The sequence below is a fragment of the Cannabis sativa genome, chromosome X (genome assembly GCF_029168945.1).
Source record: "Cannabis sativa cultivar Pink pepper isolate KNU-18-1 chromosome X, ASM2916894v1, whole genome shotgun sequence".
Classification (NCBI taxonomy): domain Eukaryota; kingdom Viridiplantae; phylum Streptophyta; class Magnoliopsida; order Rosales; family Cannabaceae; genus Cannabis; species Cannabis sativa.
The window spans coordinates 12,667,885-12,686,929 of record NC_083610.1 but is presented as its reverse complement, the minus strand read 5'-3'; the positions used below and the strand labels follow the sequence as shown (position 1 = coordinate 12,686,929).

At 35.0% G+C, this 19,045-nt stretch overlaps 1 protein-coding gene across 1 annotated transcript; it reads right to left on the bottom strand.

The window, feature by feature from the left end:
* Positions 1-1,161: 1,161 nt before the first annotated feature.
* LOC133031933 (stachyose synthase-like) lies at positions 1,162-4,607 on the bottom strand. The gene is made up of 4 exons (XM_061105718.1): positions 2,932-4,607; positions 2,617-2,794; positions 2,048-2,415; positions 1,162-1,948 (listed from the first exon to the last, which is right to left on the bottom strand). Exons 1-4 carry the CDS (start codon positions 4,414-4,416, stop codon positions 1,385-1,387), a joined length of 2,595 nt encoding a protein of 864 aa, XP_060961701.1. The 5' UTR covers positions 4,417-4,607; the 3' UTR covers positions 1,162-1,384.
* Positions 4,608-19,045: the final 14,438 nt, after the last annotated feature.

Genomic DNA, 19,045 nt, shown 5'->3' with positions numbered 1-19,045 from the left:
CAGGTGGCATCCAATTGTTGCTGAGATTGCTGGTGTCGTTGATGACAGCAGGAAGTGGAGAGAACCGGTTTGCAGCAGCTGATTTCCATTGGTTCAACACAGTTCTTGCTGAGTTGATCACTTCCACGGCTGTAGTGACATTTTTATTCCAAAGCAACTCATTCCTTGCTTTCCAAACAGCCCAAGACACCATAATAGCCTCTTCCAACACCACGGTTTGACCATTATTCACAAGTTTCTCCACCCAGGTCCCAAAATCTGATGCCACAAAAGCACCAGTAGGCACACAAGACAGGTTCCAAACTGATCTAGCAAAACCGCAGGATACTAACACATGGTAAATCGATTCCTCTTCAACATTGCAGCAGACGCAATTCAATTGCACAGGTACATGTTTGGTGTAGAGCTGAGAACGAGTGGGAAGACAACCGGTTATGGCTTTCCAAGCAAAATGAATAACCTTGGGCGGTACTTTAAGTTTCCATAGAGATCGCCAAAGATTCGATTCCATATCAGCGGACCATCTTCCTTTCGAAGCTTGCAGCCATTGGTAACAACTCTTGACAGAGTAGAACCCAGAATTTTCATGTTGCCAATACCATACATCAGCCACTTCATTACTATTAATGGGAATGTTCTTAATAAGCTCTCGATCACGTTGCTGAAAAAGATCATCAAGTACTTCCAAATCCCATTGATCCCTCTCAGTATTCATAAGCTGATTGACCGTAGCCCCCACAAGGCCTGGATGTGTGCTTAAAACACATGGATCAGTCGGGTCAGGTAGCCAAGGAGTATGCAAAATAGGCACAGTGAAACCAGCGCCAATGCGAATCCGAGCTCCAGCTTTAAATGAAAAACTAACAGAGTTATGAAGTGGGTACCAACTAAGTAGTTTATTTTGAAGATTTAGGTATTTATGCCACCAATTTTTGAATTTGGGTATTTATTAGCAACAAATCAAACAATTTGAGTATTTATGCCACAAATTTCCCTTTTATAAACCTTGCGTGTTTTGCCTTTTGTTAATTTATGACCATATTGTATGAATATGATTATTAATGATCAAGTAAGAGAAATGATAAACTTACTCTTACTAACTACTAACTAATAATTCATGTTATTATCTGCCATTTACATAATTAGAAATAATAATCAAAGTAGTTCAAAATATATGATTATAAATATGACATTTATAATTGCCACTGGTATACATAAATATTTTCAATAGGATAGACCCTCATATTTGAGGAGCCTATACATCATCTTATGTATAAAATAGAAATAAAATTGAAGCATTTTATTATTATTATTATTTTAATTTTCTTATAAAGATAAATTAATATATTTTTTTATTGGGAATCCTGTATTATTTTTGAGAAGTTTAGAAGGTGAAAACAACATCAGCAACCCCACCAGCCTCTTCAATCCAAGCAATGCTCAAAGCCAGTTTCCCATTAGTAGACCACTCAAAACCTACTTCAGCACCATTCAACACACACTTCTTTGGGGCCTCACTTGAGAAAGCCAAGAAATTTCCTCCACCTTTCACTTTGATATGGGCACTAGAGTATTTGTAGTCCAACTCTTGGATAGTCCCTCCACTATTGAACATGTTTGTGAGTCCAACTGGGGCAAACTTGATACTGCCACCCAATTTTTGAACTGGCACAAAGCTGAAAATCTCAAACGTAGATGGTTGAATAGTGAACTGAATAGCATCAGATTTTGGAGTCATTAAACTAATTTCAGCAGCCTCATTGAGATAGACCACATATTCCTCAGCTTCTCCCATCTGGGAAGCCTCTAATTTTTGATCCCATTCAATCTCACTCACATGGATTGAACCAGACATTGGCTTGTAACACTCGGAATATCCTCTAATTCTTTGTTCCTTTGGGTCCCAACCAGCTCCTTGGCAATTAAAAGCTCCAACCACACCACCATACTAATCAATCAAGAAATAACATTAATTTTTAGTGATTTTGACAATTTAAACACCATTTATAGTAATAATAATAATAAATAAAAAGTGATGATTAATTACCTTGTTGAAGTTCCATATCTTGAGAATGGTCTTATTGTCAAATAAAGGGTTTTTGAAAAGACAGTCTCTGGTTGGGAGAGCAAAATGGTGGCACTTAGGAATAGTACCATCAGGGTAAACAAGCTTGTTTAATAGCTGAAAATTGTGACCCCCAACTGAGTCACTAACATAAACAGGTCCTCCACATATGGCTCTTGATCCAGCATGAAATTTGGCACATAAATGGTCAGACTGAAACATGTCCCAATCAGGCTGAATGATCTGGCCCATCCACATGCTGTTATAGGCACAGTGAATCATGTGTACTCCTTGTAACCAATAAACTCCCATTGGGTCTCCATTTGGATCCTGAAACCAAAAATCATCTCCTACAAAAGATAAAATATACAAAATAGAATAAGAATAAATGAAATATGTATATGTTAAGGCATAATTACATGCAAGTATATCTGAGTCAAAAACGAGCTCATCTTAAGTTTGAGGACTTTTTCCTATTAGATGTTTATGACAACACTAGCACAACACCAATTATCTAAACAAAAAAATACAATAATAAACAATTTTATTACCTACTCTTCCCATAGAAATTTGCTTTGTCCCAAGGAAGAAAAAGTCATTGCATTGTTGCATGCTAGATACAAGTCCAGTCCCATTGAAATTCTTCTGAAGAGAATTGGTCAGTCCCTTGTAATAAGACTTTGCAAGCTCTACTCTGCCTCCATAGTCTTCAGAAAGATATTCAAGAGTCTGCAAATTCATGAATGAATGTACTCAGCCATGTATATATATATATATATATATATAAATGAATATATAAATATATATGTGTAGGTACGCAGATAATAAAATAATAAAAAGGAGATGAGTACATATATTTTACTTACGTGAATTACATCAACTTTGACTCCTGTGATACCAACTCCAGCGAGGTAAGAGTGCATAGAATCATAGAAATCATCAGCCTGGTTAGGATTAACAAGTCCAATCCCACCCTCCACGATTTTCACCACAGCAAGATCATTCATAGTCCCATCAAGGCCAGGAGAGAGTTTCGATGAAACTAGCTTTGAATCAAGATGAGTTAATGAGCCAGGCCTGACACCACCCCAAGCACCACAAAGAGCATGCCACACATAAATATCATCTAGGCCTTTAAACCTGGTCCTCAAATCTCCAGTGAAAGCCTTCATTCCATAGTTTCCATTGTTGCCTGATGAACACCTTCCTCCATGGGCTTCTTCACTTTCTTCTTCTCCAAAAAGCTCATCCAACTCTTGTTTTAGTTTCTGAATCTTAGCTTTAAACTCAGAAATATCAGCTGCTTTTGCTTGAAGACTAGCCTTATCAAGCTCCTTCTCAGCATGTTCTATCTCAATAGCCTTGGAGATAAGTAGTTTAGGCTTCTTAGGATCAAATTTTGGAGTCTCCAAGCCTGACAAAGTTCCTCCTTTGTAGTTTCTGAACTTCTTACACTCATGAAAACTGTAAAGCCTTGCAGTCATTTGAGTCCCACCAAGGACTAGATTCTTGGCATCTTCATTAGGGTCCTCCCCATCTTTGTTAATGCTTTGCCAACCATCATCAATGATGAGAAACCTTGGTGAAACACCACCTTGAGAAAACTCATTCAAGCCATAAAAGATGCCAACTGGCTCAACAGTCAAATAAAAGGCATCCCAAGTGCACCAGCCGAATTTGTCAACTAATTTAGGGACTTTCTTCTCTTCCAAGAGCCTGAAAGTGTTGAGATGAACTCTTATAGCACTATAAGCCTCTTTCATCAAGCTATAAGGGTTATCAGAGACATGAACATAAGCTATGGCTTTAAAACTAGACACTTTAGCTTGTGAAGAACCGCTCTCTGCACAGATCATGAGTTGTCCATCAGAACCAGGATAAAGAGCAGACCTGAAACTTCCCTCAATGATGGGAATGATTATCACATAAGACTTAATCTCAGGAACATCTAACAGCACCCATTGTGTCTCCATTTGCAAGTCAGAACTAGAACTCCCCACCCACATGGTTGACCACCATGTTTTGAACCTGAAGATACTTAAGAAATCTCTGCCATTGAATTTTCCCAAACAATTGGCCAACCTATCAGACGGTTCCTCATGAGTGAAGCCAAGGAAACCACCTTTATGAGAAAGTGTCCTTACACGTTGAAGCAAAGGAATTGAAGCATCTGAGGATTGAGAAAAGATGGAACTACAAAATGGTTCGAAGGTTACATTTTTGGGAACTTGAGAGAGTAAAGGGACACCTTTAACACTAAACTTTTCATGAGTTAAATCAAAGTAGTTTTCCAGAGTCTTTGATTCAGACACATGGTGGATTGGATTAGAAGGGTCATTAGGAGGTGCCATGACAGAGTAGAACAGAGTTGATTAAGAGGTATACTAAAGGGCTTAATGAATGATTACAAGAAAACACAGTTCGAAATGGAAGTCAAATATTAAATTTTAAGCTCAAAATGGATTAAGAGTGTTTTGTTTGTATGACTGAAAAGAGAAAGAATAGGACTATGTTTGGTTGAATGCGAAAATAAATTGGGAAGGGAATGTACATATTTATAGACTGAAAAAGATGGAATAAATAAACAATAAATGATGAGAGAGAATCAAAGAAGTTATCCAGATAAAAAGTTGGATTGAAGAACATCATTAGATCAAAACAAACAAACAAACCGACTACTAGTTGTTCCATGAAAAGGCAGTAGTTGAAGTGATTGTAAATTTGTAACGTCCCAAAAAAGACTTCAAAAGATAAAAAGAGAAAGAGAATTAATTAGTAGAGTAATTAATGTTTAAAACTATTTAAGACAAAAGTTTCAGAATACATGAGTGTGTAGTGTATGTATACTTGAAAGTGAAACTAAGGCACGTGTTTGATGATGTATGTATGCATTGCATGCATGGCTGCCTGTCACTTGCAAATGCCATCATCATATATAATGCGTTTTGACCATTTGGACGAGTATATTATGACTAGGAAACAGTGACCAAATTTGGACTGTTAAAATAATAGAAAAAAAAATGAATAATTAGTATCTTTTGAATTTCGGACAATATTTAATTTTGTTCCTTAAAATATATGATTTGTTAATTTTTTTTTTTAAAAATATAATAATTGTATAATTATGCTTTTTTTGTTAAGTTCAATTTCTTTTACCGTTAAAAGTTAGTATTTTTACTCTTTGAATTTTGATCAATACAAAATTTTCTCTTTTTCTATTAAAAAATAATTTTAAAGTTATAATATTCTATTAATTGTGAGAAAATTAATAAAAATTATTTAAAAAAAAACTAATAAAAATATTAAATTATTAAAAAAAGTAATGAGTTTACTTAAAAAAAAAATAAATTATTCTTAAAAAATATTTTCAAACTTTATTTTATTTATAAATACGTATTTTATAAAAATTAAACTAAAATTATTGAAAATCTAATAAATAATTAAACAAATTAAGTTTTTTAAGAAAAAAATTAAACTTATTTATTTTGATAAACTCATATCTTAAAAAATAATTAAAAATTCAATAAAAATACAAAATTATTTTATAAAAAATCTAGAAATTAAACTAAAAAAGGTTATGTTTGCTTAAACAAATCTAGATTGAGAGGAAAAAAATAGACTCAAGCTTATTTCGGTAAACTTTAATTTTTATAAAAATTAAAATTTTAATGTATTTTTTTATGTCTAAATGATTTTTTTTATAATAAATAAATAATTTTTTTTTAAAATTGCTTAATTAGTTTATAAATTTTAGTTTCTTTTTTAATTTTCTTAATCATTAAAAATGATATTTTTTAAAATCTAAATTAATTTTTTAATTAAGAAAAATTGTTGAATCTTTCTTATTTTTATTATGAGGATGTACGATTAATGGATAGTTGTCAAAGTTTAGGAGGCAAAATTGCTAATTAAAAAAAATACTTCAACATTTAAACAGAATAATGACAGAACCTAACAGAAGGACATTTATGTAAATGTAAAAGTTCATGAGAAATTCTTAACAAGCCGTATATTTTAGGGGGAAAAATCAGTATTGTCGAAAATTCAGGGAGCAAAATTGCTAATTATTTTAGGGTAAATACAATTTTGGACCCTCTGTTTTACAAAAGTTACCAATTGAACCCTGTGTTTTGTTAAATGACAAAATGGACCCTGTATTTTCTAAAATAGTACAAATAGGACCCTGAATTGATTTTTTTGTCAAAATAAAGTATAATTATAATCCGATCTAAAAGTGTTATGACAAAACTGTTTACATTTTTTGTATCTGTTCGTATTAAGTATTGTCTTCAAGTTGGTTGTATTAAAAAAAAATTTGTCAAAAATTAAGCTCAGCGTCCTATTTTTACTATTTTAGAAAATACAGGGTCCATTTTGTCATTAAATAAAACACAGGGTCCAAAATGGTATTTACCTATTATTTTAATATAAATGTAACAAAAAGAAAATAAAATAAAATTATATAAATTATTATTATTACGATTATCGGTTTTGAATTATTTTGGTTTCTTCCTAATCTTAAAATCTAGATATGTTATTTGAGAAAATTTACAAAAAGTTCTATATATGAAACCTCACAAAAATTCATGCTTCAACAACTGTAATTAGTGCTAAAAGCCTAAAACCTTATAAATAACATATCATTATCAAAACTCACCACTCAAAAATTATGACTATATATACATGTATTAATTCAACCCTTAATATTTTGTTAGAAAGAAAATCCTAATATATGGTGTGTATTCATAAATTACTCGTAGACAATAAAAAAAAAAAAACTAATTGTTTATATTTTTTAGGGTTATTTGCGGCAAAACCCCCTAAAGTAAAGAGGTTTTTACAACTAACCCCTAATTCTAAAATTTTTGCGGTAAAACTCCCTAAACTCAAGTTCTGTTAGCACTTAGTCCTTTCTGTCCATTTTTCTCTGTTAAATGCCATAGTGGAATGTCCACGTGTACACTGGCACAATTTTATTAGTTCACGCAATAAATATTTAAAATTAAAATAAAAAAATTAATTATTTTATAATAAAAAATAAAAAAAATAAAAATATCTTTAAAAATTAAAAAAAAAAAATTATATTCTTTTTCTTTTCTTTCTCTTTTCTTTCTTTCTTTCTTCTTCTTCTTCTTCTATCCTCTGCCTCTTTCCTTCTAACCCTAGCCGACTCCCAAAATCAGCCCCATCATTTTCATTCATGGCTCCTTCTTCCCTCTCATCTCTCCTTCAGTTTCACTCTCACTCTCTTTTCTCTTCCCACACTCCTAACCCTAAATTCACTCACAGTCACACCCTCAGTCACACCCTCACCCTCCCTTCTCCGTCACCATTGCCTCCGCCGCGACCTGTAAGAAAATCTCTTGCTGTCGCCACTGGGGAGCTCTTCTTGAAATTGGCTTCGCGCCTCATTAACAAGCCCAGCCGTGGCCCAAATGGCGAGGAGCTGGCCTCGGTTGCTATGTTCGAAAACTATGGCAGTGTGGCTCGGAGTAAGAAGGAGAGGATTGGGGCGGTCATTGAGGATGATATTGAGCCTGATGTTGTGTGGGAGCAGAGCGTGATGGACCTCATAGGGAGTCAACGACGGCTTGACAGAGAGAGAACGAGAAGAAGAAGAAGAAGAAGAAGAAGAAGAAGAAGAAGAAGAAGAAGAAGGCGGCTTGACAGAGAGAGAACGAGAAGAAGAGTGGGAATGGGATAGGGTTATTAGGGTTTTTTTCAATTTTTATTTTTTTTAAATTGTTTTTTTTAATTTTTGATTTTTTAATTTGTAAAGAAAAATATTTTTTTATTTTTTTATTTTTAAATAATTAATTTTTTTTAAATACTTATTTGCATGGACCAATAAAATTGTGCCACGTGTACACTGTGTACACGTGGACATTCCACCATGGCATTTAACAGAGAAAAATAGACGGAAAAGGCTAAGTGCTAACAGAACTTGAGTTTAAGGAGTTTTACCGCAAAAATTTTAGAATTAGGGGGTTAGTTGTAAAAACCTCTTTACTTTAAGGGGTTTTGCCGCAAATAACCCTATTTTTTAATGTGCCCAAAATCATTTATTCATTATACACATTTTATATAATTGTATGTGCATAACATGTAAAGAATACAAACATTAAAAAGTTATATAGTAACCAAATAATTCAGTTGGGTTCAACTTAAACTTAAGAATAATAACAGAGTTAATAAAAGGATGAAAGATAAATAATTTTAAAAAAATTTAGCATCTTAATGTTAAACTATTTGTCATTTGTTTCTCTCTTTTCTACGATACCAAATGAATATTATATAAGTTGAGGTACAACAATAATTTCACAGAGCACAAAACTTCAAATTCAAATTGTATATATTAGTATAATCATTGACAAAAAGGGAAAAAAAAATTAATAATTCTTTATTAGATTGACCTATAAAATTAATATTTGGATATCAATTTCATGTGATTGTGTGAGTGACAAAAAGTTAGAAAAAACAAAAAAAAAAATATGTAACTGTTAGGATATTATGTCATATATAAAATTCATTTCAATAGAATTGTATTTGTTTTCAGGCCTTCTTATAAAGATGCTGTTTGTCTTGTAATTTATTATTAAAGTAATGAAATTAATGCTGATTCACTTAAAAAAAGATCGAAAAAAAGAAATACATCAAGAATACAAAAATAAAGTTTTCGTATCATATGTTGAAAATGGAAAAAATCGTCTATATATACAGTACGAAAATTTTACAATGCATCCTCTTAAAATGGATATATTAATACACCCCTATCTGTTTTAGCATCCGAAATAATTTTTTAGTCAAATTTTTTCTTAGTCATGTACGTTATAGTTATTTAAGATATCCTGTAAAATTTTAAGAAATTCGGAAAAATTTAACACGTCGAAAATTATGTTCAAACAGTGTGTTACACGCGTGACTAATTTATTTTATACGCGTGTAAAATAGACTGTTTGAATATTATTTTCTATATTGTAAATTATTCCAAATTTTTCAAAATTTTGTAGGATATCTTAAATAGATATAACGTACATTAATATGAAAAAAGAAACTAGAACAAAAAATTCTTCTAGATGCCGAAATAAATTAAGAGTGCATCAGTACATTCATTTTAAGAAGTGCATTGTAGAATCACCTTATACAGTAATATACAATGATTTTATTTTTAAAATTATGAGAAATAAATAAAGTAATAAATTCTAATCAATATTAAATAATAAAATTACATAATAATGGAAAATTATATATATAAGAGAAAATATATATATATATATCTTTATATATAAAAAGTGTCTATCTAACGGCAATTGTTGGTTTAACGATTTTTTTAACGATTCTTTTTTTATTTAACCTTACACGATTAACTTAACAGACTGTTAACGTTAAACGTTAACAAATAAATAAACCCAATAATTAAACCCAAAAAATTAAACAATCTTTTTAAAAATTTAAAAAAAAAATCATCTTACCCACTTATCTCTCTAACAAATCGTATATCCCCAATTTTTGAAATTTTTTTCACGATTAGACTTCATTCAAATTTCGCAAAATAAGAATTTGAACTAAATTAATCTCCTTTAATCTTAATTTTAATTTCCAAATAAATTTTTATGTTAATCAAATTAATTCTTCTTTAATTTCTCCTTTAATTTTAATTCTCTTTTAATTTTAATTGTACATTACAAACTTAATAAAATTATAAAAGGTTTAACACACGTGCTTTGCACGTGTTAACCAACTAGTATATATATATGTGCATATGAACATGCATATATGTGTATATATACATAAACAATTGTTTTAATTGCATGTAAAATATTAGTAATGAATGAATACAACAATTTTAACAACAAAATGAATCAAAATAATTTAAAAGAAAACATTCTTTTGAGCGGCCATAAACAACTAAAAATGAGAGTTATATATATCTATATATATGCATATGCATTTACACAGAAAGAAAACATCAAAATAATCAGACAGATAAAAATTTCATCAAAATCTTTGCCACAATTAATATTGTCAAATTATTTTTACAATTAATTTTAAAAATTAAATCAAACAACTAAAAAATTTAGTAATTAAATTTGATCATTAGAATAATTTTTTTTTAATAGATTAGAATATTTTAATTGATTATTAAATAATTAATTATATTTTATAAATTAAATTGAATAAAATATTTTTAATCCATCAAAACTTCTCTCATTTTACTTTCTTTCTCCTCACATAATAAAAAATTAATAAAACATATTTTTATTTTTTGTTTTAATATATTACAAAAACATTTGTTAAACATATTTGTATATATAAAAAAACATTAATGAAATTTTTACTAAATGAACCAACTTATAAGTATGAATATATAATCAAACAAGCGATTTCCAACAAGCTTGGGAAGGTGGTGACAGATGATAAAGTGAGATTACTTTTTATTCTTTTTTTAAAATAAAAGATAAAGTGATATTATCAAAATCATAAAAATTGAGATTGGAATCATGTATATACAATAACTTAGTACAATTGCTACCTAGTCATACATATCCCTAACTTTTTTTGATGAAGGAAAAAAAGAGAAAAGAATAAGCCAATTATTAAAAAGAAATAATATTCTTACTTTACTTACTTTATACTTCTATTTCAATTGTTGTGATCTTACATATGGCTATTCATAAAATAGGCGATTTAGTTCTATACGATTCAATCTAATTTAAAATTTAAAATTTATATTTGTGCGGAATATTATATATTACCGATCCAATTCAATCTATATATATTTATAAAAAAAATTAAAAAATTATATATACAAATAACATTTTAATGTAAAAAAAAATAGTAATTTAAAAGTCTAATACATATAATAAAATTATTTTTTAAAACTTAATAAATCAAATGTATATTCTATTCTTATCTATAATTTTTTTCTATATACAATTTAAAGTAAAATTAAACATTTCTATATACATACAAATATTTTTCTTCAATTTGTTGTTTGTTATTTCATTTATTTTAATGTGTTGTTAGAGATATAAAATAACTATAATTTGTTTTATTTTATTACTAGTTATATGGAAAAATTATTTTTTTTCATAAATATTAAGTAATTTAATATTAAAAAGCAACCGATCCAATCCGCACTTTTACAAATTGAATTAGATTAAATTTAAACTTTTGTGCGAATTGGATTGAATAAACATCCCTTATCCTATATTCCTACTTTAGTTGATGCTTTTGATTAGTTTAACCTTTTGATGAGTTCTTCTACCAAAAAAAATAAAATGAATGAGTTCATTATATTCACTTTTTATATTTATCAAGAGCAAAAACAATTCAGCTTTTTATATTCACTTCTTTTATTAATATGTTTCTTGAAGTATTCAAATTCTTATTGCAACCCTTCTAACTATTGGTAGAATTAGATAAATACTAACATATTATTATATAAAATAATAATATTTTTTCTTCCCAAATAATTACTATTATGAGATCGTGTCCTACCAAATTATTTTTTAATTTGAAAATTTTTAACCTATACACAATACTGAATACTTACAACTTTAGTTAACAAAATAATAATAAGATATTTTTTTTCAGAATGATGTAGCATTGACAATGTGACGTGTCTAATAAGCCAAGGAGAAAAGATGTAGTTGATGATCTGTCAAAGGAGGCAGCTAGAGACATCCTCATTGGCTAATAAGATGCCGTTTATGATGACGGGTCCAAGCTCAAAGAAATTGTTGAGAAATATGACATAAAATACTGTTTTTCCACCCTAATAAGTGAAAATATGCTGAAAGCTCATGGGACTCCACTTTGCACCCTTATAGTTAAAACAATAATTATTATGAACTAATAAATTGGAAAATAAACTATTTGTATTGATTATATCATTAGACTACAAGAAAGAATTTTGCAAATATAAATTTATATTATCAAAGAGTGATGTTATACTAATATGGTGATGGTGCTGACATGTGTAATATAGCTGGAATATGAACCAACTCCAATTATGCATCAATAAATGCATCCAGACAACTCGCCCCGAGAAATACAGTTGATAGAAATACTCGAACTCAATATTTGTAGACAATAGTGAGACACGAGTAATAACTACCGATTGATGAGACCAGATGAGATAAATATAGAAAATCCATCTGGGGATAAACATATCATATTATAGAATTGTTTGGAAAGGGTAGATAATGAGTTTGCAGTTCATTGACCCATATCCACGTGAGTATGTTAGTGAGTTTGCAGCTCGCCGACCTACATACACATGATTATGTTAAAAGATTAAAGACAACAACCTCAGCATGATTCATCTCGCTTTTGCAACGTTGTAATAAGCTTCTCGTGTAAACCTCACTCAATATTAATATAAAAACGCAATGAATACTACAACATATACTTATACGCTAGCTCACGATGAAGTATACAAAAAAGTACTATTGAATTGCGAGAAGTATGAAGCGTAGTCAGCATAACCGTCTCTAGATAAAGACAAAGAGTGGTTATGGTGGTTATCAATAATTATCCCATGTGATGTAAATATGAAATGTGGGAAATGTCCACGTTTCATGAACAGTTACAAGTGATAAGATCCTAAAAGAATAACTGTCATTCTAGACTACTATAAATAGGAACAGACCTAGAGAACAAGGGACGACCATTTTTGGAGAAAAGAAAAAGAGATATATCTATTATTCATTCTGCAAAATAATGTATTGTATTATATATATATATAATTTATTAAACTTTAAATAAGACTCATGTACTATGAAAAATTAACTTCAAACTACTTTTTATTATTATTAATTATTACTTAATTAACTCTAAAGATCATTTATTACAAAAAAGGTTCATTTATTAGTTAACAAAAATTTGCGTTAACAGTTTAGTACTTTCATAGAGAGCCTTGTAACAACATCTCAAAAGAACACCATCCTTGAAAACAAATTAAAATTGTCCATTCATGGAAGACAATATTCCTCGAAATGAAAGAATCAGCTAGGAGAGATGACTCAACGTTCAGGAAAGGAGCATCAGACTTCTCATAGGACGAATACCACTGAAACTCCCCATTCTGGAAGAAATGGTGGAGAGTTTGAACAAACGGGAGATGAAATCTTAGAGAGGCGAAGTGTCACGGGCTCACCTTTTCAGGCAGCGGAACACCCGTGCGGTACCTTGACTTCTCTAAGCCAAGGTCAGCCTTCCAACCATCCGAGTAACAATGGGCTCATTTTTCGCGCGACCGTGTGCCCCGTGCACACTTCCGTCTCTCGAACAACTCCCACCGAGTCATGCTCGCAAGCATCCATGAGTGCATCCATGCATCGAGACTCTCTAGCCAAGATACTCACACTGTCCATAGGTTCCCACCATGGTAATACAAATCCCAACACCGACGCTCACCTTGTCACTCATGACCAAGGAAGCATGTGTGACAAGATTCCAACACCAAGCCAACGTGCCAACGCCTCTATCATGCCCCATTCGATACTGTCCGAATAGTCTCTCTCGTCGCCCAAGGACTCCCATACGTCCATGGACCGATCCTCAAGGCACCATGCCTCCACGCATGTTGGCAGGCCCTCAAGACAAGCCACCAAACCAGTTGCATACATTAGACCTCTGTCCCTTTCCAACATGGTGCATCCGTCCCATGCGCGTATGCAAATTAGTCCACGAATGACTACCCGTGTCATCTCGTATTGAGACTCGTGGCCTAGGCGCACCACGACGTCTCTTGGAGGATCTAGGCCACGTCTCGTGCAAGCGGCATACCGGCAAGCCAAGGGAAACGTACCATTGAACCTCTGGCGGCATTCTTCGACGCACTACTGGGTCGGCCCGATAATGTCCATGAGTACTCCAACTCATGGAGACATATGAGTCCCATCGTGGTCCTCATATGCCCGCCCTACTAGTCCCCACTGCCTAGTAGTAACTCACTTAGCACCAAGGTGCAAGGGGTGGTGGAGAGCTGACACCAGAGTACCCCCCTTAAAGAGCATTCTGAGCTTTTAGCCTTCTACCAGGAACATAGATGATTTTTGCTCTGTAGACATATGGGAAGCACCATATACCAACTCACCTAGTTTTGCCAAACTGATTGCACCATTCTATTTGTAGACCCAAATAAATGGCGAATACCAAGTCCCGTCCCGATCCGGACAATATTAAAGATATTTACGAAAATGCCACTGCATACAAACTAAGCATCATCATGCCACCTGCATGCACCACAACATGCGCCACCACTTTGACCACCACTTGGCCAACTTGTGGGCATCACTTAGCTTGTAACGTGCCATCATTGACTGCACGTAACATTCTCCCCCACTTCAACATGTCGATGCCCTCATCGACGGACCGCAGGCAAATCTCCCTGATCTCGACTCCTAAGCTTACCCCACTCTTCTCCCAACATGAACTCCTCCGAGTCCATCACGACGTCCCTCCAGTCAACCAAGTAGCCCTTGCAACACTGATCCTGAAGCTACCACATCCTCTGATTGTAGCTCACTCGCCAATCGTCCAATGCATACTCATTTCGACAAGGACAAAGTATGGTGCACCCCTCGGGGTGAGGTTCGCAAACCAACCGTTCCCAACGGCCCCTACAAAACACTCTGGACAAGTCCCTCTGGAAACTTCACATGCCAACTCTATGGCGCACCATCCTCCTGATGGCAATCGAGCAAGACACACTCATCGCAGGATAAAGTTTGGTGCGTCCCACCTGGACGAGGCTCGCAAGCCAACTGCACCCAATGCAGCACCAAGTGCACTCTTGCACCCAATTTCTTCGCGAAGTTGACAACATTGGCCCTCCGGCCCAACCGCATACCCACGGCTTCATGCAAAGGTCCCACTGACCCACTGCATACTTGCTCTTCTGAGCTCCTGCTTGTGTCGGCTCCCAAAATTGTGTAACAAGTTTATCTCCCGAAATCAACCCTGCATCCTCCGATGACTCGCTAACTTTCGATAAACTTGATGGCACCCAGTCTTACTCTTAAGACTTGAAGTCATCCCAATCCGCTACCTCCCATCGGCATATGTTCTCTGAACCATTCGGCTTACAATGTCCCATACCACACCAGTGTTCCCATAAACACAAAACATGCCCATAACATGCCGCAAACTAGCTCAGTCTTGATCTCAGTCTACGCCTTTGCATATTGTCTATCTGCAGCTTGCAGCAATCATACAAGTCTTCACCCTGAACAAACCATTAATTGTAGTGTTTCCCTTTGGATTCACATACCAAAACTGAACAAGTACCCTGATTCTTCAAACACATGAATTAGTGGGCTCCCCCACTTCAACTTGGGAAACAACTTCTCTCTTAGAGGAATATCCCTCAAGATATAGCTCGCAAGCTAACCGCATACTCGCGTACGGTTCCTCCATTCCACATTTCACTTTGATGAAGATGTTGCACTAATGCCTCGATCATTCTGACTCTTCGCCCCTCGACATTTCAATGTTGCCTTAGTATTGTAGTCCTGCTGACTTTCACCCTAGGCCAACATTGCCTTGATGTTATCTTAGTACCTGAGTCCAGCAGACTTTCACCCTAGATAACTGGCTCTGCCTGTGTCCTGAGTCTTCTTGACTTTACATCCTGAACAACAATCAATCTCCATGATACTCATCTCGATGCTTGTAATGAATAACTAGTCTTGTTGAGTGAACCGTGAAGGTCTCTCCCCCACTTCATCTGTTGGCGTCCTCGACAACATGCCCACACGCAAATGTCTGACTGTCCAACTTTTCATGCACACCATGTCATCTAAAAGTGCATCCCGCAGGATGTGACTCTCGAGTCAACTATCTCATTAGCACCCATGTCGATTTCCACATGCATGCACTAACTTCCCACTCAACCATCCAACTGATTCACACTTGCATCACGCCCTTCTGGCTCCCACGGTGTACTAAGTTCCAATAATGCAGCCCTCTGGCCTTCAAGCAAACTCTAGCACCCTTCTCGACCTTCGCAGGCTCACATGATTACTAAGTCTCACTGGTACGGCCCTCTGGCCTCCACACAAACTCTAGTGCCATCTCAACGCTTGCGCTCGATCTTCTCAGCCCTGCTGGCTTCCTTGATGCCTTTATTCCACAACTCCGCGTCTCTATCGATATCTTTGTGTGACTTACGCCCTCTGGCGGTTCAACAAGCCAACACATCTCAACCCAACTGCCTCGCGCTTCCATATGGATCAAATACAACTCGCACGCGAACACTTCCAAGTACAATAGTCCTCTGACGATTGCGGCATCTGCCCCCTTGGTCTCCATGTGCGCCCATCTTGACACACACATGTAGCAACTGAAGCATTCCATGTCTATCCCAATTAGACCCATCTCAGCTATCAACTCTCGACCTCTGTCGTGACTAACAAGGATTTGACGGTCCCTGCACTACTTCCACACTCCTGCCAACAAGCTTCCTTTTCAACAAAAGCGCCTCCTGCGGCTTACGATGTCACTCAGGCAAACATGGCCTAGTGTACCAAGCATACAGCTTGGACTATCCCCTCAACCCTCTCCTATGCCAACGAGTTTCAAACATTCTGTTGCGCCTCTCTACAGTCTCACGTGGTAGTTGTCTTTCTGGCATCTCTGAACTTAACTCGAAGCAACCATCATTGTTCCCTCTCTAGGATGTCCAGTATTCCCATGAAGAAAAGCAACCCCGTCTTAACTCCATCTCAGCCAACTGATCCTCTTTAAAAGACTAACTGGCTCAACGACGTCTTGTTCCAACATTCGGACCATCTTGATCCGTCCACACGCCTACATCCTCTCTAGGATAGGCCAACCAGGTTCACCTCCCACTGAGATGAACCTGGCTCTGATACCAACTGTCATGGGCTCACCTTTTCAGGCAGCGGAACACCCGTGCGGCACCTTGACTTCTCTAAGCCAAGGTCAGCCTTCCAACCATCCGAGTAACAATGGGCTCATTTTTCGTGCGACCGTGTGCCCCGTGCACACTTCCGTCTCTCGAACAACTCCCGTCGAGTCATGCTCGCAAGCATCCATGAGTGCATCCATGCATCGAGACTCTCTAGCCAAGATACTCACACTGTCCATAGGTTCCCACCATGGTAATACAAATCCCAACACCGACGCTCACCTTGTCACTCATGACCAAGGAAGCATGTGTGGCAAGATTCCAACACCAAGCCAACGTGCCAACGCCTCTATCATGCCCCATTCGATACTGTCTGAATAGTCTCTCTCGTCGCCCAAGGACTCCCATACGTCCATGGACCGATCCTCAAGGCACCATGCCTCCACGCATGTTGGCAGGCCCTCAAGACAAGCCACCAAACCAGTTGCATACATTAGACCTCTGTCCCTTTCCAACATGGTGCATCCGTCCCATGCGCGTATGCAAACTAGTCCACGAATGACTACCCGTGTCATCTCGTATTGAGACTCGTGGCCTAGGCGCACCACGACGTCTCTTGGAGGATCTAGGCCACGTCTCGTGCAAGCGGCATACCGGCAAGCCAATGGAAACGTACCATTGAACCTCTGGCGGCATTCTTCGATGCACTACCGGGTCGGCCCGATAATGTCCATGAGTACTCCAACTCATGGAGACATATGAGTCCCCTCGTGGTCCTCATATGCCCGCCCTACTAATCCCCACTGGCTAGTAGTAGCTCACTTAGCACCAAGGTGCAAGGGGTGGTGGAGAGCTGACACCAGAGTGTTGGGTTTTATGCCCTAAATAAAACTCATTTCAATATAATCAGATTTACTTATTAATATAGATCAGAAATAACATTTAATGTTGCATGGTTCACATGATTTATTTCATGATTATATGTACATAATGTATGAATTCATCTGAAACCCTTTTCACATACTTGATCCTGTTTATTGTGCCGTCAACACATTGGAAAGTAAACATGACTATGTGAATAAAGTTTCCTAGATTTATCAGACATAGGGTTTTACTGATATGATAATCTACAACAAGAGTTTACTTGCATTTGGAGAAATGCTATGTTCTTTCCAGAGCATTGGTTAAAGTAAAGCTCAGGTTGGATGCATGGAGTATGCATCGGAAGGGACCGATATTGAACTTTGACTTAGATTTATTAAACTTACCGTAATATCTATTCAAGTCAATATCGCCTAGTTGATCTAGATCAAATGTTCTTAATCCTGTTATGATTAGGCTTAATCTTGAAAGGCTATTCGTGTTCTTTGATTTGTTAGTTAAGCCTACTTTTAGGTCAGGGTGATACGTACATTTTGGGAACACGGTAGTGCAATTGAGTGGGAGCGCTATCATAAACATGGAATCTATAGCTTTTATCTGGCGAATAGTAAGCAAAGGATGATCTCCTTCGAGCTTGACCAAACGAACATAAATGGTGGAGTACTCATTTCACATAAGCTGAAATATTATTTATACGGGGTCAAGTGTTTTAAGGAATAAATACATTGTAGGGTGTAACGGTAATTTAATCCATTTACAGTGTAGATCATTCATATAGAGGATCATTGATCAAATTAGGATTATAACAATGGATAACTAATGATGTGTCTATATGGTGGAACATATAGAGCATTCTATATACTGAGAGTGCAATTCTAAGTTCTATGCGTGGATTCAACGAAAAATTAATAAGTTAGTGAATTTTAGTGCTAAATTCTTGATCTACTTATTGGAAGCTCGGTTATATAGACCCATGGTCCCCGCACTAGTTGAAATAATATTGCTTGTAAGACTCATGTAATTGGTTTTGATTAATCAATTATAATTCTCAAATTAGACTATGTCTATTTGTGAATTTTTCACTGAGTAAGGGCGAAATTGTAAAGAAAGAGTTATTAGGGGCATATTTGTTAATTATGATACTTTGTATGGTTCAATTAATAAATATGATAAATGAAAATATTATTTAATAATTATTTATAGTTATTAAATAGTTAGAA